This window comes from Anastrepha obliqua, chromosome 4 (assembly GCF_027943255.1).
Source record: "Anastrepha obliqua isolate idAnaObli1 chromosome 4, idAnaObli1_1.0, whole genome shotgun sequence".
Taxonomy (NCBI): Eukaryota; Metazoa; Arthropoda; class Insecta; order Diptera; family Tephritidae; genus Anastrepha; species Anastrepha obliqua.
This window is the reverse complement of record NC_072895.1, coordinates 62,663,335-62,689,570: the sequence shown is the minus strand read 5'-3', so window position 1 is coordinate 62,689,570 and position 26,236 is coordinate 62,663,335. Positions and strand designations below refer to the sequence as shown.

The 26,236-nt window shown below is 32.9% G+C and overlaps 1 protein-coding gene across 2 annotated transcripts; it reads left to right on the top strand.

The window, feature by feature from the left end:
- Positions 1 to 350: 350 nt before the first annotated feature.
- On the top strand, positions 351 to 24,845 carry LOC129243569 (facilitated trehalose transporter Tret1). Of its 2 annotated transcripts, XM_054880682.1 has the most exons (9): positions 351 to 433; positions 6,362 to 6,571; positions 6,648 to 7,139; positions 7,199 to 7,602; positions 7,679 to 7,829; positions 22,351 to 22,476; positions 22,595 to 23,380; positions 23,479 to 23,764; positions 23,870 to 24,845. In XM_054880682.1, exons 2-9 carry the CDS (start codon positions 6,485 to 6,487, stop codon positions 24,055 to 24,057), a joined length of 2,520 nt encoding a protein of 839 aa, XP_054736657.1. In that variant the 5' UTR covers positions 351 to 433; positions 6,362 to 6,484; the 3' UTR covers positions 24,058 to 24,845. The 2 variants fall into 2 exon arrangements, with proteins under 2 accessions (XP_054736657.1, XP_054736658.1); XM_054880683.1 differs by lacking the exons at positions 351 to 433; positions 6,362 to 6,571; positions 6,648 to 7,139; positions 7,199 to 7,602; positions 7,679 to 7,829 and adding an exon at positions 11,671 to 11,947.
- Positions 24,846 to 26,236: the final 1,391 nt, after the last annotated feature.

Below are 26,236 nucleotides of genomic sequence, written 5' to 3'. Positions count from 1 at the left end.
TTCATTCAAAAATCAACAGAAATTTTCTTTCCAAATTGCATGAGTGACCCACGACGACTAATCGACGCTCTGCCTCTCCCAGTACCTTACCAAAAGAGTTGCGTACATATATCGTACTCACGCATTTATATCTACATACATACATGCCCGCCCATATATTATCTGACCACGTTAGTCGTATGCGTTTGTGGTTTTTGTTTCTTTTCATACCCACTCACCTACTCTGCCGCGCAAGCAAAATTTGGAAAAGTAGTGCGCCAATTGCATTGAAAGAGCAAGAGAATGAGTAAACTCAAACTCAATTGGATACCAGAATATCGTCGGCGTCAAGTGAGCGAACGAGCGTTCAAGCAGCGACTATATAAACGCCGCGCATACTGATCGCGTGCTTTAGTTATAGCGTGGATATATTTTCAATTTCAAATTCGAAAAGGTAAAATGCCAAATCAGTATCGCGACTCAGCGAGTCGGTAGTTTGCAATTGCTGATTGCTAAAATTTACATAAATATACATTATTTAAGTTTTTGTTGTAACGTTGGGTGCGCGCAAATTGTATGCTGACTGGCAAAGTTGTAAAGTTGAGTTTGATGGCAGCGTCGGCACTCATTTCTTTAAATGAAACGCGGGTTGAAAAGGCAAAAGTCTAGCAAGACTGAGACTTGAAACTATTTACGTATTAAAAAAGTGCAAAAAATACAATAAATTGCAGTGTAATAAATGGAATAATAAAATTTTTTTTTTTTACTGCCTCATTATAAAAGCGATTTGTTATGATTCGAACCGATTGCCCTTTTCATGTACATAAATGCCTTAGTGCAAACGGATTTTTCAAGCGAAGCCTAAAAGATACAATTGCTACTTGTTTAGTGACGAATGATTAGCTATTGATTTAGCAGTAGATGTGTGGCAAATTTGTGTAACTCAGAAATCAAAACAAGCAGTAGGAAGTATAATTTTGGCGTGTGAAAACATACAAAAGCAATTAGTGACGTGAAATGAAATGGTGAAGGTCGAATAAAAATAAAAAAACATAATAAAAAGCATGAAAAAAGTTTGCCAAAACAAAAGTAAAACTAATGTACGATGCCAGAAAATAAAATAATTTTGTATACATTGATTGATATAGATTATATAATTGTTTTTAAAAGTACACACATTTCATCGGAATTAAGTAAGACTAAGCACGCAGCTTGTATAATATGCATACACCTTTGAAAAATGTATGTGACAAAGTATAAAGAAACTATATTCAAATAATTAAAAAAAATTATTAAGAAAAAAAATTTTTCCGCCAAAATTGTGAGAGTAGAATTTTTAGTATTCGAGTAATAAGAATCAATTAAAAAGATTAAAACAAAAAACGGGGAAAAGTGCAACTTACAAAATTTTATTTTCACTTGGTCAGAAAGAAATCATTGCCATCAATTTTCTTAATAAAAATATTGCAACTATTGTAAAAAAAAGTAAAGTACTAAATTTAAAGTTTAGAAAACGTTTCAGAATTATACAATTTTGTTTTTGATACATACATATGTAATTAAAAAAACTTAAATTCTTAAATGCCCACAGCCATTACCAGCGAAACTTTATTACAATTCATTTTTTTTGTATTAAGTACCTATTTGTTTTGAAAATTTGACTTACGAAAAAAACACATTGAAAAAATATTGTTGTTAAATAATGGAAAAAAGTCATGTAATGCTTGTATACATACAGATACAGTTTAAAATTTAAATAAGAAAGAAAATGTTGTGGTATTAAAAATATTGTATTGGGATGGAATGGTGAGAAAAAAGGAAATTGTGCATTGAAAAATATTACTCTTACACCAAATTTCTGGTTTCCAATTATTTAAGTGCGTACATAACTATATAAACTATATACAAACTTTTACAAAAAAACTTAAATCAACCCTGCACTTTCTACGTGGCGGCCGCTAAATTACCGAGTTTCAATTCATTACTTCAACTTTTAATCATTTAAAATTGTAGTTAAGGAATCCAACTCAATAAATCTTGAATGAAACTGTTCATATATATTTTTTTCCATGAAAGTTCACAATTTATTGAACAAAAACAAGAACCGCTAAGGCCAAATAAGTTGTTTTAGCAAAAGGTCAATGATGCGATGATCCAAAATAAACAAAATGAAAATTATGTTCAAAATATGGAAAAATTAATAAACTACGTAGAAGTGCATATTCATAAAAGTTTGTTTTCCTCATGTTTGTATGTATGTTTGATTTAGAACTGTTGCCTCCTAAATTTGGTGAATAAATGATTTTAATTTAAATATATTTATACGTAACTACACACATACATACGTATGCTCTTCAAAAGCGAAAATACCAGAAGAACTTGTATGCAAACGACACACATAAATATGCGAACTAAGTAATTAAAAATGCACATATGTACATACATATATCACATTTTAAAGAATACGTACGCACGCAGAATTGCTGCAAAAATTTAAGATGAGAAAGTAAAATCGTAAACACAGAAGGCACAAAAACGTATAAAAATAGAAACACTTACCTACAGAAGTATTCAAATATATGTAAAAATATTTATATATGCATTTTTACATATGTACATATACACATACATATATGTAGGTCGAAAGTAGCTTTACTGAATTTTCACGAACAATTGAATGATTGGCCAAAATGCCAAAAGCAAAACGGAAATTTAATAAATAATGTTTTTGGTGGACAAACATATACGTATGTGTGTGTGTATACATTTATGTGGAAATGAAAATAATATAATATCAATAAGGAATAGAAAAATATATGATTTTTAGCCACTGGCAGCATAGACGCGTTTCAAGTAAAAACTAGTTTTATTGCTAATAAATGAATAATAGTAATAAATATTATGTTTAATGAAGGAAAACAAAAAACAATATAAATAAATAAAAACAATAAAATTAATAAATAAAATAAAACCAAACTAATAAATAATTTGAAAAAAAAACATGAAATAAGGAAAATAAAATTAAAGTAAAACAAAAAATTATATTAGGAGAAAAATAAAATAAAATAAAATGGAGTATAATAGAATTAGCATACATAAAATGAAATAAATGAACAAAGCAAAAAAAAAAAACAATAAGAAAAAATTAAAACTAAATTAAATTAATTAAAACAAGAAAAAGAAAACTTAAATAAGGGGAAAAAATAAAATAAAATGGAATTAAACAAAAGTAACTAAACAAAAATAGAATAAATTGCAACAAAACAAAAAAACAATAGAAACAAATTAAATAAAGAAATGAAGCCTAAATTAAATTAACTAACTTAAAACGAGAAAAGGAAAACTTAAATAAGGGGAAAAAATAAAATAAAATGGAATTGAACAAAATTAACTTAAATAAAGTAAAATAAATTACAACAAAACGAAAAACAATAGAAATAAATCTTATTTCATTTATTATTAAATATTTATTACTATTATTTATATTTATGTTTATTATTAAATATTAAAATGAAACAAAACTTAATAAAACCAAATAAAATAAAAGGAGATAAATGAAAATGTAATAAAATAAAATTTAATGAAAATAAGCTAAAAAATTAGAAAAAAATTAAATAAGGGGGAAAAATAATAAATAAGGAAAAAAAAATAATAATAAATAGGGAAAAAAATAAATAAAACAAAAATAGAACAAAACAAAATAAACGAAAATAAGTTAAAATAAAGTAAAAGAAAATTAATAAAAAATAGAAGAAAATAAAATTACATAAAAAATATTAAAAACAAACAAATTTAAAAAGCCACTGAATAAAAAGTAATGTAAAATACTTTAATATAAATTGAAATAATATAAGAAAAAACTATAATTATGAGAATGAAAAAAAAAAATTGAAGAGAATTAAAGTTAAAATTGTGCATAAAATAAACTATTTTATTCCAGTACAAAAATGACAGTTGAAATGACAGTGGTTGCCACTTTCCATGAGAATGTAGGAATTTAGGACTGGAGACCTATTGTGATACCACTTGTTTGGCCATAAGTTTCTCCCTCCAAATAAAAATTAAATCTAAAAAACCTATACCCAATTGAAATCAAAATTATACGTAAAGTGAAATGAAAAAATTTAATTAAAATAAAATAAGTTTAAACCTTGAGGACAAAAATGGTGTTTGATAGCCTTTGTGATAGAAAATTCTTAAGCAGTATGTACGCATTTCATAATAGTACCTCTTGAAGGGATTTTAAGCCAAGCCAGCTGTTACACTTATGTCAAGAAAAACAAGTATGTAAATAGTAGACTCCTCTCTCCGCGGATAGGAAAATAATTTATACACACTATGCAATCCTATAAATAGGACAAGGTGGCGCAAAATTAATCATCCAATTTTATTTCAAAACAACATTTACTAAATAATAAAACAATTTAGTGATGGAAATTTGCTTTCTACTTGAGTTTTCTAGTTCAGAAGTGTCAAATATGATTGGTCGTACGTCAAAAATTATGCTTTATATCCTCCGATAGCCTGATTAATTTTGCGCCATAATGTATTATAACTTTCTAACCTCTACATCATTGGATACATATACATAATTTACCGTTTTTCTTATTCTAAAATGTTTAATTTAATTTATTTTTCCTCCAAACCAAATTGTCACGAAAAAAATTTTTTTTAATAAGTCATATCGCGGACTACGTCCATTGGAATGATTTATGCAAATGGAGTGCGCGATAAAGCTGAATATATTTTGGGAATTTTCAAAACGTTTAAATTTTATTCAATTAATTGTCATATGAAGTTTTAAACAAAGCGATGAGGGCTGAAATGGGAGTTACAAAAGAAGAAGAAATATTGAAGAGTTTAAAATAAAGCAGATCAGAGCTTTGGTTAATGTGCAAGTCCGCGTCAAACGTAATGCAATTTAATTTTGTTGTATTCCAATAATCATTGTCTGAAAAAGCCATACAAATCCAAGTTACAAACTTTATGCAAAATTAGAAAAATTCCACAAAGTTTTCAACACAATTGGACGCTTGTTAATTAGAACTTTAGAAAACATTATTTTACGTGGTATGGTATGAGGTTTGAAGGTAGAAAAGTTTTTAATTTTATTTTATGGGTTAAGGTGCGAGTCTATGGTGTAAAAAGTATCTAAAAACTGTAAGATTTTTTTTTAAAAAGTGAATGCGTTAAAAAATTGTTCCTGAATTGAAAAAAATGAGTGGCAGCATCGACTAAGTAAAGTTATTTTTTAGTTATTTACACTTCCGTGGGAAATTATAAACAATTTAAAAATATTAAGTGAAAAAACTACTTATTTGAGCTTGTGAAACGATAAATCATGATCTCTCACAGAAAAATCTACATTGCTTAAAATTCAGATATTTAATGCTTGACAACTTAAGGGTATTAAATTGACTTAAGTTCTTTGATGAAAAGTTCATTTATTTTTTTTTAATTATTTATTTTTTTTTTTTTTTAAAGTGTGGACTTTTGTCGGTACTAAGTTTGGCAGCAGTTCGTTTATTCGTTGATCCTAATACATTTCTGACCACGTAATACTCTCCATTTAAGTTAATTAAGCCCAGACTGCAAAAAATAAAATAAAATAATTGTCAATTGGTTCGTTTGCGATTTTTACGTAACACTCTACTTTCTTAAGTATTTTCGTAAATTTGCCATTCCCCTTTGCAATACGCAGCCAAATTTATTTGCAAAGAAAAGGGGTAAAGCGAGCAGAGGGGGGAAACTTTTCAGAGCTAGTGCAAAGCACAAAGACCGTGAATGTTATAATTAGAAAAACTTTTGAAAATCGAAATCGAAAGACCGAAAACAATTAATGAATACACGAGCACTGTTTAGTGTTAATTTGGCCGCACACTTGTTTGTATACATTCATATTCGCGGAATTCGCACGATAAACAAACGACGAAAGTAACGAAAAAACAAAAATAAAAATAATTAAAATAATTGCTCACAATAAAAATTTTGAAGGAAATCAGTTCTGTAAACAAAATATGGTAAACTAGAAACCTAACGAAAATTAGCGTTTGCAAATGTCTAATGGGGCGCAGACAGGTGCGCGCGCACTATTTCCACTTTCATATTACTCGTGTAGTGTAAGTGACATTTGAAGTGCAAGCGCTACCACCAAACCAACAAAAAACACAAAAGAATTAATGCTACTGGCCAAAATTGCAATCAGCGCACGTAGTGTTGCAACAGCAACAAAGATAATACAGCAAGTCACTCAAATCGCTCGAAGCGCAACAAAAACTAAGAGCATAAAGAGCGCAATGCTCTGCCTTCGAATTTTACAATTCTCCCGCTCTCTTAGCGACTCACATATTCATTGCTTTCTTCTTCTCTCACTCTCTTTTAGCGCAAATAAAAATCAACAAGCATAAAAATTTAGGTGTGGTGAATATCAAACGTATCATAATTACAAAGTTAAAGTCAACAAAACACCCACAACTGCAAAACTGCAAAAGAAAGCAACGCCGCAATGAGTGGACGAGATAATCGTGGCAGTGGCCACCAACCGCTTAGCAATGCAATGGGCAAAATAAAGGATAAACTCACACGATCAACGGTATAGCATATATTTTCTTCATATCTTTTTTGATTACTGTAAGAGAAATCATACAAATTTTCATATCATTATGCAGGATACATACCAACGCGTCGAAGAAGGACTTTCTCAATCAAACACAGCAACCAGTCTGGACACAATTCTACCCGAGGATCCATTCCTCTTTCCACAGGGACCCACACCACAGCAACGACAAATGGTGAAGCAAAGCAATTTCCCCGTCGATGATACACCACTACATTTTGGTCCAATCATTGAGGATAATGATATACGCGCTCCACCCCCCTTACCGCTGCCTGTAAGTCAGGCGAAATCTAGCGGCAATCAGGAATTTGTGGCTTTACCACCACCACCATCATCACAGCACAGTCACCGCGATCACCATCAACGCAGTACTGTTTCCCTGGCTACTGATGACCTGCAGCACAGCAAGCAATCGCTGAAGGGCTCGCGTGTTTCATTCGAACGCAGATCGGTGGACAGCAGTGATGAGGATAATTTCGAGAGTCGACGCAGTGGCTTTCAACAACAGAAAACAATCAGTGTAGACCACAAGGGTATACTGAAGGTAAAGCAAATAACAAATGCCTTAAATTTTTTGCAAACTCATTTGTTTTGCATTTTTAGGATCTTAAAAACATACTTGCAAATGATAATCGTCGACAGTTTCAAGCCAAGAAGCATGTCTCGCTTGATGTCAAGGGCACACGTTTCCTCGAGGACATGCTGAAAGATTCCTCCTCTGAGGAAGAGTTTCACAAGAATCGACGAGAATTCCAAGGACGAAAACATCAAAGTTTAGATCCGCGTGTCAGCTTCAAATTGGAAAAAGTGCTGCAAGGTTCAAGCACAGATAGCGAAGAGGAGGCCGATGATGTGGAACATAAGCGTTTAATACACCGTCCTAAAGACATAACTAAACCGGTTATAATTGACCTCAAGGATTTCGAGAGTGAAAGTGAGGAGGATTATGTGACAAATCGTCAACATTTCCAACAACAACGCTCCATAAGTACAGACTCGCGAAAGAGGTATGTAAACAGATTACACTTCGGTGTGGAGGATGTGGAAGGTTAAGTAAATGTTTGTTGTTTACTGGTATTTCAGCCATAGACTGTACGAAATGGATGAAATGGGCAAAAAGAAAAATGAAAACCTGCGCAACGCTGTACCATTCGTCAGACAAATAACAGAGGATGGCAAACCCAAACTAGAAGTGTACCGGCCGACAACGAATCCAATATATATTTGGACGCAGGTTAGTGCAGAAATTTGTGCCTGTGTGTAACTTAAGAGTTAGTTAGCTTAGTAGTTAGCCCAAGGAAATTGAACCCCTTACAAGTTACGTTAGAAAAGAACTCCGTAAATTTTAAGACCACTATTTTAAAACTGATTAAAAGATAATATAACATTTTTTTCAAATTCCAAATATTACATATTTCATTTGAATAAAAATCAGAATATTTCGACATTAGTATGCACAATTATTACAGGGCAGTTATTATTGCTTTGGTTAAAATGAAATCGTACAATTTACGAGGTTCACCTTTCTAGGGTTAAAGTAGTAGTTCGTGATATGTCTAATAGTTGTTCGCATTAAGGTTGAACTTTTGAGAGTAGAAATATTTTTTTAATTAGTTTTATTTAGTTTGAACTCTTCTTACGTATAAAAAAAAATAAAAATGGCGCTAAAAATTTTCATGAAATGCTACAATCTCACCACAAGATTAAAAAAAAATCTAAAATAAACAAATGCAAGATTTTACTTTCACAAGGGTTTTTTTTTATTGTTTTTATGCAAATATGAGTTCATTTTTGATGACTAGCTTTGGAAATTGAAATAAATTTGGGTAGCTGGGTAATTTTCCTTTTTAATGTTTTGAGATCTTAGTATTCATAAATAATGGCAAAGGTTCAATATTTATAATGTGTATGTTTTTGATTATAAATATATATAATAAAGTCAATTTTGAAAATTATAAGCCTTCCATACTAGTATTGTTTTGTTTGTGATTCTATAAAACAAAATGTGATTGGATGAAAAAATGTTACCAGTTTCATTAAATTTTAGCTTGACCTATTAAACAAAATTCAAATTTTAAAACAGAAAAAAAACCACTTAATTATTAACGCTGTCCTGCGGGGCATCTCTTTTCTAGTTTTTTTTATTTCTGACTTCCTACGATCGTTAATGTTATTGAATTAAGTAGAACACGTTTTCCGAGTTGGTAGATGCTAATTTCAAACCTCCAAAAATATGTACAATACATACCACCCTAATGTGCCTCTTTTTAGATAATCCCCAATACTATAAATTTTATTTTTTTATAATTTTTTTAAATTAAGATATAATTATACCTATTAAAACTTCCCTTTATTTCTTAAACGGCCCTCAACAATTTTAAGCCGCCTTCATAGTGTGGCGACTTACTTTCGAAAATAAGTCTATGCTTTATGACTAACGAATGTGAATAGGTATCAAACTCAAGAACTCACAAAAATAATATCAGATATGATATCACAAAGCTAATATTAACATTTCTGTTAAATACGAAATCATTTCACATAGACAATAAATTAAATCGTCTATAAATAGTGCAACTACTGCAGAAAATGCTTAGAAAACGCGAAAAGGATATAAATTCATTTAAAAACTGCAATAAATAAAACTAAGGCATAAGCACATTTCATTAAAATACAAATGAACGTCCTCCAGCTACACACAGGGTGGGCCGATAGAACTGTAACAAAAACAAAAATTTGTTAATGGAGCAAAGGGCTGAAAAGAATAAAGGATTTCGAATTCAGTTAGTGCATCGCATTTCCGCTAGATAGACATTAACAAGTAATTTGGAAGAACAATTTTTCTCGGCAGCGCAATGGTATAGGATAATGGTCCATTTTCGGTTATATACAAAAGATTATTAGATTCGAATTATACATAAAATTCTAAGAAAACCGCTAGAATCCACTAGATCATAGCTCTAATGCTAATTTCAAGCGTCTCATATTAAAAAAAAAAAACATCTTTAATTAATACGAAAATTGAGAAGTTGTGGTAATGAAAATAAAATGTAGAAAAAATACGTCTTCTGTTGAAGGATCGAAAACCTAAATACTTGTAAATTCACTGTTAGTTAATAGTACAAAAAAAAAAACTAGAAAAAATGTTAAAAATAAATTTAAAAAAAATTTTTTTTTTGCTAGTAGCACCTTCATGAGGTTCCGTAAATAAAAAATGGATATCAAAAATAAATCATTGGTACTAAAAAATCCTCAAGCTCGAATTTGTTAAACAAAAATTATATTTATATATATAATTGGCGCGTACACCCTTTTTGTGTGTTTGGTCGAGCTCCTCCTCCTATTTGTGGCGTGCGTCTTGATGTTGTTCCACAAATGGAGGGACCTACAGTTTCAAGCCGATTACGAACGGCAGATATTTTTATGAGGAGCTTTTTCATGGCAGAAATTCACTCGGAGGTTTGCCATTACCTGCCGAGGGGCGACCGCTATTAGAAAAAACTTCTTCTTAATTTTGGTATTTCACCGAGTCGTCTCTGTTAATTCCGAATGGTAGTCACGTTACACGAAGTTACATTCATAATATTTTGGGTAATATTAATCTTTAAATTAATTTGGTATTAATTGACTTTAGAGCATTGCTCTAGTGGACTTTTTTCTTAGAATTTATGTAGAATCCGAATCTGCTACGAACGACTCTCAAGACTTAATTCAATTATATATTCTCTGACTACAGCAGTCAGTGCACACTTTTTTAACAGTAATTTCATCGACGTACCGTGCTTTCGAGCCACAAAGGATTATTTCGTGTTGATGGATTTGAGTGGGGCTCTATAGTCTAATACAATGGCATAGCACAAGGATGATACATTTACCAGGTTTGGCTATTAGCTATGTGGAAAACAAAATGTGCGAGCAACATCGGCTCAGATTTTTATAGAATAGAATATAGGGTATAGAATTGCTTGGGACTTTCTAACAATAGCGGAATACAGCGATATGGTACTATTTTATTTCAAACCCTTCTACACAGCTAAATCATATCTCTATAAGTAAAGTAACTTGAAACAATTTTAGATTGAAGCTGTTTTCCTCAACATTTTGGTATTTTAGATTATGACATTCTTGCGATATGTAATTCACAATAGTTGTTCGCTATGTACAGGCTTTTGATAAACTTATCGAGCTAATTATGAATTCTAAACTATTCATTATAAAAACGTCGCCAAATGAGATTTGTAAGGCATAAAGCTTTAGCAAGGTTCGTTAGAGCGAACGTTATAGCAATGCAAATTTTTAAAGTTATAGCACGCCTATCGAGCCACCCTTTTTACAAGCCTACAAGTAGTCGCGATTGGAGTGGTCAAAGTGCAGGACAGTAAAGCTGGCGAAACTGTTGTATGTATGAAAGTGCATTTGTATTTCTGCGTAGGTATGCGTGCCAGTTAAAAGGTTGTTCAGTAGCTGAAATGTTGAAGGCAAAGCTTGTGACGCATTCAATATGGTAATCACAAAACTGCATATATATAATTATACCAGATAATTTATTTTCTAAATCTTGTGAACACGCCAATTTCCTGTTCTTAAAAACTGTAAATCTCAAAGTCGGTCTTAAGAAATACTTTCGATAACAAGCGATCAGGATCAGGGAAGCCCATTGGCATGCATGCCATTTCAATTCTCTATGTGTTCATATAATAGATTTTTCATTATTTACGTTCACGTGGTGATAATAGAATTATGTTATGTTTTTACTTTCGCACACCACTGATTTCACTTACCTAAATATGTGCGGATGTATTTGCGTTTACTTATTTACGTTTCTTCGAAATTCGAACAAAAGCAAATAGTTTCATTTACGTTGTTTCAAATAAATATATAAAATATGTATGTAGGTACGTATGTATTTCACATATAAATATGTATGAAATATATATTGTATGTACATACATATATTGAAATATATAAATGATAATCGAAATTTGCGACTCTTCCAGAGATTAAATGACCTTAAAGTGTGAATACAATTTAATTGAAAAATGAAGAAAACGTACATTTTTCAAGTCATAATCAATTTACAACAGTTCTCGTGCTGATAAACATTCAACTCGACTTGACAGGGCTAGCCTAGGAATCAGCGGATAGTGAGTGTAACACAGGAGATGAACGCGGATGCGTCTAAAGTGCCAGTCAAGCCAATAAATCAATTACTAGAGCAAGGAGTATAAGCATATTTTGAACACATTCTAATAGAGGATAATTGTATTTGTAACATTTTGAAGCTGAAAAATGGATCAAAATGTTAAGTTTGACATAAACGAGAATTGCAAGCCAATTTATCTTTGGACTCAGGTAAATGAGTGAAATACAGCAGGAAGTGCCATTAGGAAGTATTTAAAGAAAATCAAAGTCGAATCTGAAAAAATATTGTTAAAATTGCTTTAAGTGAATTTGAAATTAAATTTGAGAGTGTAATTTGAAATTTTTAGCGGTGTACATATATATTTTGTATTTTAAATTTAACATTTATTTTATTAATTTAATTGTAACTAATTTCCGATAAAAATTAGTTTATTCTTTAACCACGCCATGTGAATCAAGGTTTCAAACTTTGTAAAAAATTCAGAAAATTTCATTTTTTTTTTGTTGAAGGTATGGTGAATTTTCTTCCATTTTTGATTCAGAGGCAAAGTTCAACATCAAAAGCAAAAACAAAGAGAAATACTCAACGCCTACACTAATACTAAAATTGCATCGGCTATATAACTGCATAGTCAAAAGTGTTCTAAAAATTCTGAATAAAAAGTTGGAAATTGTGATGAATTTTACTGAATTTCGTACAGAGTTAGGAGGTTTGATTTATATGGCTTTTGTTAAGGAATGAACTATTTTTCATTAAAAATCAATTTAAACAAATTAAATGTCAAAATTCATAAGATTCTTTATTTATGTAGGCGTTTTTTTCTACGCCGGGTGCATGTATATACTTTCTTGGATGCATGCGGCAGACAAATTTTTAAAATTATAAATTATAAAAATTTTAAATCATATGTACAGCTAAATTTCAAAGTGATAATTTTTTGCAAAGCTGTACTGAAATTGGTGCATATGCATGATTTAAGTTACCGTGTAAAACTAATAAAGGGCATTTCAAAAGATGCGCCACTAGATTTTGTTTTAAAATAAAACATGTAAAAAGTTAGATTCTTTGAGGTTTCACTATTTTTATTTAAAGTACGGCTCTTAATAATTATATGTGAAAAATCATGTAATTTAAATATCCACCATGTGCCCGTCTACATGTAAAATCCACCAAACAGTCGATTCAAAAACCCCAATTGTTGAGAACCGTCGAGATTCGGTGTTGAAGGTTGTTCAGCAACACTTCATTACAGCAGCAATATTCTTAACAGACCGTCCAGTTTTTAGTCTGACAGTCCTTTTTCTATCCTCGACAGAACCAGTTTCTTGAACTTTTTTCATCAACCTTTGAATTGTTGAGTCATATGGAACGATTATTTCCATAAAAAAAGGACGGGTTTTGCGATAGGTTGTGCTTAAATATCGACCATTTTCATAATAAGTTTCAGTAATTTTAACGCGTTGTTCTATCGTGTAAAATTGCACATTTGTCTACTTGACAAAAATGGCATGAAAAAATGTACAGGCTAAGAATTATTCACTACTGACCTCTAGGCGTCATTTTTTAAACTCTTTCATCATAATTTTGAGGACTTGAAGAATTGACGTATTTTATAAAAAATCGCACAAAATTTCACTTTTTGCAATGAAAAAAAATATCTTCACTTTGTAATGTCTCACCTCTAAACAAACACTTTTTTAAATTAGGAACTCAACTTTTAGGAACGTAAAATTTAGTTTAATGTTTAGGTTGGGTTAGGTTATGTTGAGTCAGGTTAGGTTGATGTTAGTACTCGAACAGCAATGACTGCTGCATGAAGCTGTATATTAATATCTCAAAAACAACAAAAACCAAAACGCATACATACATATAGGGGTACTTGTGCAAAGAAATGCTTGACAAATTTAATAAAATCAAATTTCATTTAATTTAGAATCAAAGCTGTATACGCAAATGTAGAAGACTTAGGTAAAGAGCAATTTCGAGCGTCGCTGGAAAATAATTTTTTTTATATTTCCAAAAAAATATTTACCAAATATATTCACAAATATGTATATTTTAAAAATAGTAGTCGGCGGTGACTATGGTGATCAACAATCACTTCCCACAACAGCCATAAATGACCCAGATTTATATCCTGTAAAGTACTGACACTTCAATGGCATTCCCCAAACTTTATGGGAAATGTCTCAATATGCAGTTAACTCAACTTTCATGGCCTAAAAGAAAGTGTTACGCTCGCAGACGCAGTTAGATAGGCACATTACAAATATTTATAAACATTTTTCACAAGATATAGCAATACTTTCAGCGGCAGCTTCGTCTTAGCTGCAACAAACAAGAGAGTTTTAAGCTTTGTGTGGCAGAATTTTCATGCAGAAAAGGGCAGTTTACTTTATTTTTAGCATAAATAGAAATCATCAATAAAATAACGGGAGTAACTACTAATTACAAATTGTGAAGTCTAAAAACGCAAGCCGAAAACATGAACTTCACAGGTGAGAGTCTTTACGTACAGCTCAGTCGTCAGTAAACCACAAATGTAAACGTAAATCAGCAGTTTGAGTTAACTCTACTGTATTGGAAACGCCGAACAGAGCTTGTAAAAATTGTTTATTCCAAATAAAAAAATAAGTTTTCTATCATTTGCTATTCGAATGCCCACCTTAGAGTCAAATTTAAAAAGTGAAGTAGCTGGAGCTTGAGATTGAGAATATTTATTGTCCCAGTACTTTTGATACTCAGGGTTGCAAATACTTATACACTTATTAGCTGCAAAAAATAAGACAACACAGCTGTTTTGCACACAAACGATCAGAAAGCTTGACAGAAAAACATTTCTTTTATTTTATTAAAATTCTTCATATTTGTTTGTAAAATTTATGTTCTGGTAGCTCAAAGCTTGAAACGCTCAAATACTACCGATTATTATTATTGCTAATGCTAATATTAACTAATATTAATAATAGTGACACTTAAACAACCTTGGCAAATTTAGATTGAAGGATTGCAGCAAATAGTTGAGGTTTTCATTCGCAATATTTCTACAAAGCGGCGGCGTTGAAAGTGTTTTTATATGACAAACGAATTCTCGGAAATCGACTATTAACTTTTAATACTAGAAAATTATCAGAAATATTAAAGGTTATTTATTTTTATTTCGTGGTAACTGTCGAAACAGAGAAACGTATAGATTTAAATAAGGCGCTGACTCTCGAATTCAAATTACGCGAGTATATCGATTTAGAAAAATATTTGTTTTTTAGATTGGTCAAATATAATTTGTGTCAACAAGAAGTTAAAATACAATCCCTCAAGTGAAATGGGTGCATTTGACAATGTGGCTGGGCGAAATTAAAATTCTTAAAATTTCTTAAATTTTTTCTTTTTGCTAAAAGTTATAAGGAAAATCACACGAAAAGTTTTTTCGATACCAGTTTCTATTAGTTACAACTTTTAAAATTACTGGTTTGATCTACTAGTTAAAAAATGTAACGTTTTATCTGTAGAGTTGACATCGATACATACAAATAAAAATAAAAATAGAACGGATATGCCCCTAAAACTTCAGTTCGTCGTCTGTTGAAATTAAAACTTTCTCTGGTTATAAAGGGGTTTTTTTTATAAGAGGTGTTATTTCGATATTCAAAGAAAAATTATATTTTTTAATAACATCAGGCAAATGACCACCACGACCACGCTTACAGGACAATATCCTTTCAATGAAATTTTCCATAACCGAATTGCAAAGTGGTTGCCCTATGTCCTCGATAGCCTCACGATCCCAATCTTTGAGGTCTTGAATCGACCCTGGGCTATTCGCGTAGACCTTCTCTTTCACGTAGACCCAAAGAAAAAAGTCACAAGGTTAAATCAGAGATAACACGGTCCGGAAACTTTTCCCCGTGAAAGATCAATGGTTTCGTGACACGTAGCGCTGTCTTGTTGAAAATAAACGTTGTCCAGATCAATACCATCCAATTCAGGCCATAAAAAAAATCGTTAATCATCTCTCGTTGGCGCAATCCATTGACCAATAACACCTGTTATTGGAAAACCTTTTAAAAGGCCAAAATATTAGACTAAGTAAAAAGTTCTTAGCACTTGTTTGCTTCATTTCGACGTTAAAATTAACACATACTAGGCTGAAGAAGTCTGTGTTGCATGAGAAACTTTCGATATCGATACTATGGTTTGACTGAGATGGTACTTAGAATAGCAAACTGTGTTGACATTTCTGTGCAGCAAGGTTTGGTAAGTCAGCCTAAATCTTTTATCGCCAGAACAACACTTCCAAATTGTGGAAATTTAAAGCAATAGCGGTAACATCGGTCCTTATTTCTTTCGAAATGAGGAAGGAGCTGCCATTACGGTGAATGGCGTTCGCTATGGGGCCATGCTGACTAAATTTTTGTTTCCAATCAATGGTTAATCAGCTAAACAGCGACGCTTAACAATCGATTTATTGGACTGATCGAAGGGACCACGTCACTCATAGCCGCAGCGAACTCATTCCGAATATCATATTCAAAAATTAATTGGCATGAAATTATCTACCAGATTATAATACAAAAAAATAGTTTTAACAAATTTCTCTTTTGTATCATCATTTTAAGTTCGCAAGCTTTTAGAAAAATACCAGAAATAATATTAACAATTTTGGTCATGTTAAATCTTTCGCTAATTCGCAAATTTTTTATAAATATGTACATAGTTCTTGGTATACAAATCTTTATAAAACAAAGTGTCAAATTTTGTCCAAAATTTAGCTATTCACCATATCGTCCCCTTAGTATAACAATAGCCTATTTTTGGATTCTCCATCGCCGATTTTATGTGTGGTAAAAATTTTGTCAAATTCTAGTTCCACAAAGTGGGTCAAAACGTCAGTCAAAAAATAATAAATATTTACAGACATAACAAGATTTGAGTGAGAGCTAATTTCGACAAAAAGTTTGAAATTCATTTTCTCAAAACATCAAAAAATTTATAGGCTATTTTAATACTAAGGGGACGATATAATCACTCGAATTCCTATCCGCTTTAAAATCACCTTTAAAATTCCGTTTTTAAGTTTACCATAATGCCCTTGGTGAAACATATTTGTGCGCAATTCTTGTATATATAGTACATATGTACAGCTGTGTTCATAATAATAGCAGCGGGACATATTGCAAAGTTTTTACTACTTACATATTTATTTTTGATACAATTTTTTTTATTTGTTTTTATTTAATAAAGTTTACATTATACTAAAAACCACCTAAGTTAAAGTTTTAAACTTTCTACAAAATTAAAAAAAAAAAATCAACAAATTTTCACAAGATTTTCAAATTTTTTAGGCAAGATTTAAAAAAAAAATCTGGGTATGCAGTTTCTTGTGCATTAAGTTTTAGTCTAATACTGCGCTAGCTTAAAGTAACGTAGTTCCAAACGTTCTATGGAAAAAATGCATAACACCAGCAACAAAAACAATTATCAAAAACCAATGCGAGTTTTTAGCTACCTTACGCCAAAATGTTTTTTTTTTTAATTTTTTTTTTTAATTCTGATTTTACATTTTTATAAAAAATATTAAAAAAATAGTCCAAACTTTGTCGCCTTGCTATTGTTGCGAACACTGTTGTATTCATTCTCAAGCGATGCTATATTTAAAAGCAAATATACGATTACAGCGTAGTAGGCGATAAATTAAGTTATAAATTAAATAAAGTAAAAATATCCTACTAAATAATGATAGCAATTTTATTGAGTGCGTGGGACGCACCAAAGCAAAGTCAAGGTAGCAGGACACGTGCAGGCATCTCTCCCATGCACCGCTCGTTTCGCCGCCTTCCAACCAACCAATCAACTTTTGATGGATGGATAGGCATGGCTACCTTGACTCAAGCTGCGTACGTATGTACGCATGTAAGTGGTCAATACAGTTGAATAAAATAATGTGCAGTAAAAAACAAACCTACTTTGAAATATGTCCTGTTTTAACTGCTTGCCGTATTTTGCTGGCATTGTCTGCATTGTTTACATTTTCTAAGTATGCACTTCAGTTGCATGCAAAACGCGCTTAATAACGGTCCAAAAGCAGTAAAGTGCCTATTACACCAGCTAAAATTGATATCAGTATAAAAGTATGCACTTGCAAACGCAAAAGAAAAATTTCATCAAAATGGAGTGATCGCTCGTTCGAATCCGATGTGTTTGCAATTAACAAAAATGCAAGAACTGAATAATCAATTGAATCGCAATGCGTCGAAGAAAAAACTCTTCGAAATGGGCCGATTAGTCGCTCGAATCTGGCGATATTTACAATTTTTACAATTTAAAATTTACAGAAAAAAAACAAAATTACAAAAAAAAAAAATTCGAATAATCAACGTGATCTGTCGAATATAATTAATTGTTGTAGCCGCTGCTTCTGCTGCATTTGTCATTGCTGTCGCCTTTAACGCCACTGCTGTTGTTGTTGTTGCCTTTGCACTTTTAATTTCTAGTTGTTATCAGAATCTGCTGGCTGCATTGCACATTCGAAAACAGCGTGATAAGAAGATGCGCACCGCTGGACCCTAACGAAATGGAGGAACAGACACAAAAGGAAGCGAATATTTGCATAGCTCATTACATTATTTAATAGACCGGTAACAGCTTATAGATAAGCTATAGACGAATTTGTTTATATTTTCATCAAGAGTATTCTCATTAATTAAGCGATGCTGGTGAAAATGCCAAAAGTTTTCATAACTTTAGCAAATTTACAATAAGATGCGATGACGTATACGGTTTTTTTGCTGTCGTATTTCTACTAAGACGCTTGGCGAGCAAGATTATAAATTTGTATTTTGAAAATGGTGGCGTAGCTGTAGACTCTAAACAACATTATCAGTTCAGTTGCTGTGGTAGCAATAAAAAGTCGAATTCTAATGATTGGATGAGCGAACCTCACTTTTCAAAATTTCTTGATTGAACGGAAAAAAAGAAAAATTGCGCTCAACAGAAAGATAAAAAATGGACTAAAATTTCTATATGCGCGTTTATATCTACATACATACAATATTTGTATACAAATAGAAGATATTTTTGAAAACACCCTTTTAAGCTATGATTAAACTTCTATATATACATATATAATTGGCGCGTACACCCTTTTTGGGTGTTTGGCCGAGCTCCTCCTCCTATTTGTGGCGTGCGTCTTGATGTTGTTCCACAAATGAAGGGGCCTACAGTTTCAAGCCGGTTCCGAACGGCAGAGGAGCTTTTTCATGAAAGAAATACACTCGGAGGTTTGACATTGCCTGGCGAGGAGTGATCGCTATTAGAAAAACGGTGTTTCACCGAGATTCGAACGTACGTTCTCTCTAAATATCGAATGGTAGTCACGCACCAACTCATTCGGCTACGGTGGTTCTAGATAAAAAAAAAGAAAATATTAGTAGATTAAAGCCAAATTCACAAAATTAATAAAAATGCCTTAGATGATACCCCTTTGAAAATATTCTCCGTTTTCCAATTACTAACTACATTCAGCAGCGGATATTTTCTAGCAGTCACAAATGGCATTTTTTAAAGTTTTCTTAAAAATCTAGCCAGGATTACTTTATATATTTGATCTTTCTTCCCTATTAACTTATTTTTCTGGTGATATGCAAAATACAAGCTGCCACAAAACCAAAGGAACAACAACAAATTGTATGTAAATCTAAAGAATTGTTTGATTTGTGTTCACTCCGGACGAGATATTGCCGAAATTTGTTGGTAGTCAAGAGTCATTAGATATGATTATAATTATTTCATAATTAAAGTCCCACTTTGTCTTGATTGTTGGTACTTTTTCATCCTTAGGAGAATGAAAAATCTTTTTATCATAACCTCAAATAAGATTTTCGTAGCACATTTGAGTTCAATAAATGCCCATTTCATGAAACTTCTAAGAACTTCTTTTAATTGATAAAGGTTCAGAATGACGCACGAAATAAGCTTAAAATATTCGACAAAAAAAAATAGGGCTTGCTAAGTAATTTAACAAAATTACGCTGACGCAAATGGAATTGCAAATTTTTTTTCTTGAAGCATTTTCATGTACTTTTCAAACAAACTCATAAAAAAAATTGAAAAAAAATATAAATGGAGAAGGCATCTTATCTTCAAGCAGATTTTTAATTCAATCAAGTTTAACAACCCATAAAACCCCACGAGCATCAGCTACAAGTCTCTGTACGAGTACATACATAAGTTAAAATGTTAAAATAAGAACATTCGCAGCTATTATCAATTTACGCACAGACGCCTAATACTACGAAATTCCTTTTGATAGCTTTTCGAAATTCCAATGATACAGCTTTGTGGCTCAGCTCAATACAAGTGCTCACACTTCATTGGGTATTAAAAACTATTGTTGCAAACTGTTGACTATAAAATTATTTACTAGAAAAACTAACGGCGTGTATGTATATTTTGACTAATTTGCGATATGAAGCCTAATCTGCTAGTGCTAGACTGTATGGCAAGTTTTCGCCTGATGCCGATTTGTGCAAACGGGAGCATTCTCAAATTTCTTAAAATATTATACACTTTGAATGTAACAAAATTTATCATGCATGGTCGGCACAAGTAAGTCAAGATTCGTTACTTTTGAGACAAATTTAACCATGGAATTAGGGTCGATGGTCGTTAGTGTCCGGCCGGTTTTTTATGAAACTACTACACGGAGCATACCATTTGTTTATGATAAAATATTATCAAAATAAAAAATTTTGAAAACATCTCTTCAGATATATTTAGTTAAAGATTAGAAAACACGTTATGAATTTTTTCTAATTTTCTGTTGCCGTTATATTGTAGAAATAAGCGCCGACTCATCGACATGGTATTAGGGTTAAGAGACTTATCACCCACGTGAAGACCTGGAATAGAATAATAGTTAAAAATAGAAAAAGTAACAAATAAGACTTGCCACTATTAAGGCATAGGCTGTTTTTTGGAGCGCAAGAAGTTATAGATGATAAGTCGCTATTGAAGCTAGAGCACAAGTCCCAGCTTAGGTCAGAGTTTCTGATAAGTAAAGCTGAATATTATCCGCATACGCACTGAAATTGCAAACACTTAAAATGTCATTGCTGAATAAGCTAAATAGCAGTGGCCCTAGAATTGAGCTTTGAGGTACATTTGGCAAAAGTTACTTTAGCTAAGAGAGGTCAGAACCAATTATTACGCGCTGATTTCTGCCGGTTAAGCGCACAGCTCATTTTTAATATGGAATTGCACTTTAATATGCGTATTATCGCTAAAAGCTCAAAATTTTAATGATGTGATTAAATTATAGGAAATTATCGAAATTCTTTTGCACTTTATTAGACCAAAGGCTTAGTAAGCAATAAAACTGAATACCATTTTTAGAAAATCTAATTAAAACCCGTAGAATTGTGATCAAAAGTTCGTGGAGCTTATCTAAATTTTGTATAAAATTTTAAATTAAGAATTATATGCTTTATGTTAGAACGCCAAATTTACCAGCAAAATCAGTTGTTGTAGCAGCATGCAACACTATTTACAAACTATTGAGCAAAGGGGCTAGAGTGAGCACTTTGTTGGCAAAGATCTGACTGCCTTAAGCAGGGTGGGCAATTTGTCATTGCAATAAAGTAACCATATCTTGCCATTATGCAAGTAAATTGACTTAATGCCACAATTCTACACATATTCTTGCTTGCAAGCCTATAAAAATGTTTAAACAACCATTTTATATCGCCAAAAGCAGCTTTTCATTGAAAAGTTGTTAACTCGCCACGGTGAATTACAAAAATAAAAAGTTAATAAACTACTAAAAAAGAAAACGTTTTAAGCAAAATATATAAACATCTCACAAAGAGATCGTAGATGGCGCATACGTCTATTTCTAAATCTCCGAATGCATCTGTTGCGCCACCTACGCCGATTGGCGATCCCCAAAATCAATAGCAGCAACAGCAGCAGAGCAGCAGAGGCAGCAAATACTCACAAGTTCTTAAGCTGTTGTAGCTTTCAATAGCAATGATTTATGAAGAAAATATATTGAAAACTACATCATTGGCATCAGTTCATTTTGAGCTACCGAGCAACGCGTAGTAAACTTTGTGCATCGCAAATAGTTTTTTTTTCACGGCAGGTCCGTCGAAGCATAATAACCGTGGCGTTAATGTGAAATATTCAGTGAAATTGTTCCCTTCGAGCTCAAACAAGCAAAATTAAACGCTTTTTTCATAGGTAATTTTTGCAACATTTGTGGATCATCCGACGAGAATTTATGCGCAAAAATCAGTTAACTCGAAATTTTGGCGGTTTAAGAATTATTTTAAAATTCGCTTCAAAATGAAGTTGCTCGTACGTGCCGACACTTTCATGTCGTTCTCAGTGCCCGAGAATGAGCCCAAGCCACAGGGGATTTTTCATCAGGTGCAGTGTTGATCCATCTTAAAATACATATAAGTGTACCTACCCCTTATATGCATATGTATGCAGCTATGTATGCGAACAGTTTTCGAAAGAATTAATTTTAAGAATTTTTGTTTTAATATTTAGAATACTAGCGTGATTTAGAACTATTTAATTCAAACATTTCCTTTCCTTTTTATTTTAACAGGTACTTGCCGCACTTAGCGTCTCTCTGGGTTCATTGGTTGTTGGTTTCTCCTCTGCCTATACCTCTCCTGCTTTGGTTTCCATGACTGATCGAAATTACACTGACTTCGATGTGACAGCACAGGCGGTAAGTTTTGAACTTGAGTACTTTCGTAAGCTAAATTTCAGTACATATAATATATAACGGTATTTTAAAAGTTTGAGATTTTTTATTAATGATTCTCCCTTCAACACTTTAATTGCAGGCTTCTTGGGTAGGCGGTCTTATGCCTTTGGCCGGTTTAGCTGGCGGTATTGCTGGTGGCCCATTCATTGAATATCTTGGCCGACGTAATACAATTCTCGCCACAGCTGTACCCTTCGTAATCTCTTGGTTGCTAATCGCTTGTGCTGTTAACATCATCATGGTTCTAGCTGGTCGTGCTCTAGCCGGCTTCTGTGTGGGCATTGCTTCGCTATCGTTGCCCGTGTATTTAGGCGAAACTGTACAACCGGAAGTACGTGGCTCGTTGGGTCTATTGCCGACTGCATTCGGTAACATTGGCATATTACTGTGCTTTGTCGCCGGCACGTATATGGATTGGTCACAACTAGCCTTCCTTGGTGGTGCACTACCGATACCTTTTCTGATACTTATGTTCCTCATACCTGAGACGCCACGTTGGTATGTCTCACGTGGACGTGAAGATCGTGCACGCCGTGCATTACAATGGCTGCGCGGTAGACAAGCCGATGTAGAACCAGAATTGAAAGGTCTATTACGAACACAAGCTCAAGCGGATCGGCACTCGTCAGGCAATCAGTTAATGGAATTGTTCAAACGCAACAATTTGAAACCGCTATCCATATCGTTAGGTCTAATGTTCTTCCAGCAGCTTAGCGGTATAAATGCAGTCATTTTTTATACAGTATCAATATTTCAAGAAGCTGGATCTACCATTGACGGCAATGTGTGTACGATCATTGTGGGTGTGGTGAACTTTATTGCAACATTTATGGCAACCATGCTTATCGATCGTCTGGGACGTAAGGTAATAATTAGCTTTATGCACATATAAATGGATATATTTACCTGCATTAACTTAGGATTCAATGGTGTTAAAAACTCAATGTTTTTTTTTCTCCACAGATTCTGCTGTATATCTCCGATGTTGCCATGATTATTTCACTCTTCACGCTTGGCGGTTTCTTCTACTGCAAGTCATCTGGCATGGACACCTCCGAAGTTGGTTGGTTGCCACTGGCTAGTTTTGTTATCTATGTGGTCGGCTTTTCGCTCGGCTTTGGCCCCATACCCTGGCTAATGATGGGCGAGATATTGCCGGCGAAAATTCGTGGCTCTGCCGCATCGGTGGCCACCGCCTTCAACTGGTCATGCACGTTCGTTGTGACGAAGACTTTTCTCGATATGCTTGGTAAGTACGCAAAGCAGTGCAGCTAAGCTAGACAAACTGATTAAACACATACACACATACGAGATTTCCAGTCTAACATTCATTTTCATTTTCCTTTGCTTGCAGAAACTATGGGCGCGCATGGTGCATTCTGGCTTTTCGGATCCATCTGCGTGGTGGGTTTGTTCTTCGTGATATTGTACGTGCCAGAGACGCAAGGCAAAACTCTCGAAGATATTGAGCGTAAAATGATGGGACGCGTGCGTCGTATGTCGTCCTTAGCGAATATGAAACCATTATCCTTCAATATGTAGAAGGATTTTACTCAAATCCTGTATACGTCGAACGTATGTGTCATATATGTATACATACATACATGCATGCATATACTAATGTATGTGTATGTAAATACAACCAAATACTAGTTAAGAGCCTTAAATTTAAATCTAGTTCTCGCGACACTACAGCAGTTAAGGACCAGTGTGAAGTAAAGTTTGACGAACAAAGCGGAAACAATGTGCGCGGTTAGAATGTATGAAAATAATTTACATAGTTATTAGGGAGCTAGCAAGTCAAAGAAATTACGTAGATGAGATTTATAATATTTTAAATGTGATGTAGTCTATTAGCCGTTTTACGAAGGGATATATGGAACTGCGTTCCTTTCGGTTCGTGACAGTTGATGTTTGCAAAATTTTGAATAAGAAAAATCAAAGCAAAAGCAAACTATGATATACAAAAATTTCATTGTGTTATTAGTAGTATTTACCGTAAAATGTAGTAGTGAACTGTGTACTTTGTTCTTAATTGAGCACATTAGATTTTTTATTATTATAATGACCTATAGTGCTATATTTATTAAGTTAGCGGGTATAACTAACCGTAATACCAAAATCCAATAAGAAAAAAGCAAAACATGAGAAACAATTGAAAAAAGAATTTTAATATAATCAAACCAATTATACTATTATTACTGTAAATCAATATAAATTATAATAATTATCTATTCATTAAGTAATTGTTAAAAGAAAAAGAGAATTTAATTTAAACACAAATAAATGGTCTATCGACCAAAACTTGAAGCGTGCAATGACCGAAATAAGGCGAGCATTATTTCTTGGTTAAAAAATTATGAATCTGCAGATAGCGCGGTTTTTTAGTTTAATCGATTGAACCTCTGGCTTTTCAGTAGGGCATAGCTCAAATTTTGCACAGTCCAATGTAAGTAGTTTCGACACTTGAAATGATCAAGACGCACTTTTGAGTAAATTTTATTCCTCGATCCTCCGATGGGCACCCGGGTCTGACCAGACTGGCTCTTTCGACTTTGGACGTGAATTAAACATATTTCCTTTATAGCTAACGATTTGAGCTTGCAGATAGCTTCCTAAAATTTAGTTTTTTAACGATTTATGGATATAACCTTTTAAAGAGAATCCTCCAGGACGAAAAACGCGAGACCCGGAGCCCAACCGAAGGTTTTAAAAAAGGTGTCCAACGGAGGGCTACCGGTGTAGGCAAAAATCTTCATAAAAAAAATCCGCCACAAAATGGGTTGAACGGCGTTCGATTTGGCTAATTTTCAACTGAAGCTGCGTTATTTTTGACAGTAGCCGATTGGGTTAGTGCACGATTTGGAAATGCACAGGTTCGAATCACCGGACATGAAATATCAAGTGATAGAAATCGTTGTTTTTTATAGGTGTCGCTCCTCGGAAGGCTCTGCGAGTATTTCTGCAATGAAATGGCTTCTCATTAAAATCTTCTGTAAACTGTATGTTCCTCCATTTGTGGAACAACATCAAGACACACACCACAAACAGGCGGAGGAGCTCGGCCAAACACCCAATAAAGGATTTATATTCGGCCAAGGATTGTCACTCCAGCAGCATACACCAAACATTTGCTCGAAATTCTTATGCTGTTGAATCAACAACAACAACACCAATTACCTTAACTAATACTACTAAAAGTCGCACTTCGGCAGCAATGATCATTAATTTCCGAAAGTTGCTCATTTGAATCATGACTAAAGTTCGCGTTCCTTTGCCTTTTCATATAAGCAAATGACAAATTTGATACTGTGATGCTCAGAGAAATGTCAGTTGTCTGAAAATTTTCGATTATTAAGCACCAATATCAAATTCGAAAAGTTATAGGTATGCTTTGTACTATATTATTTGTAATTGCGGTAAATTAAGAGAGCAAATTGGCATTTTGATTTGAAGAAAAGCTGCGAATTCGTTTTGAAAAATCTTTAACTCTTGGGAATTTAGAAACCACAAAAACTGCTGATTGCGATTCAGACAAATAAGAAAATCGAGTTTAAAAAAAATTATGAACTGCCTCGTAGTGGTACTTTGGACACTGAATTTTATGAAAAATTTAAAGCAAATTTATTTTGCTAGCAGCCGATGAAAATGAAGAAAACTATGAAGTCGTCCACGTTGATAAAATGAATTATCGGTCAAACAAAACCAAGATTTATCATGA

Excerpts from the sequence above, each read along its gene's own strand:
- LOC129243569 (XM_054880682.1), top strand. The coding sequence starts at position 6,485 with ATGAGTGGACGAGATAATCGTGGCAGTGGCCACCAACCGCTTAGCAAT. Across the intron at positions 6,572-6,647 it reads ATAAACTCACACGATCAACG|GATACATACCAACGCGTCGA; the intron begins GTATAGCATATA and ends ATCATTATGCAG. Across the intron at positions 7,830-22,350 it reads CAATATATATTTGGACGCAG|GTACTTGCCGCACTTAGCGT; the intron begins GTTAGTGCAGAA and ends TTATTTTAACAG.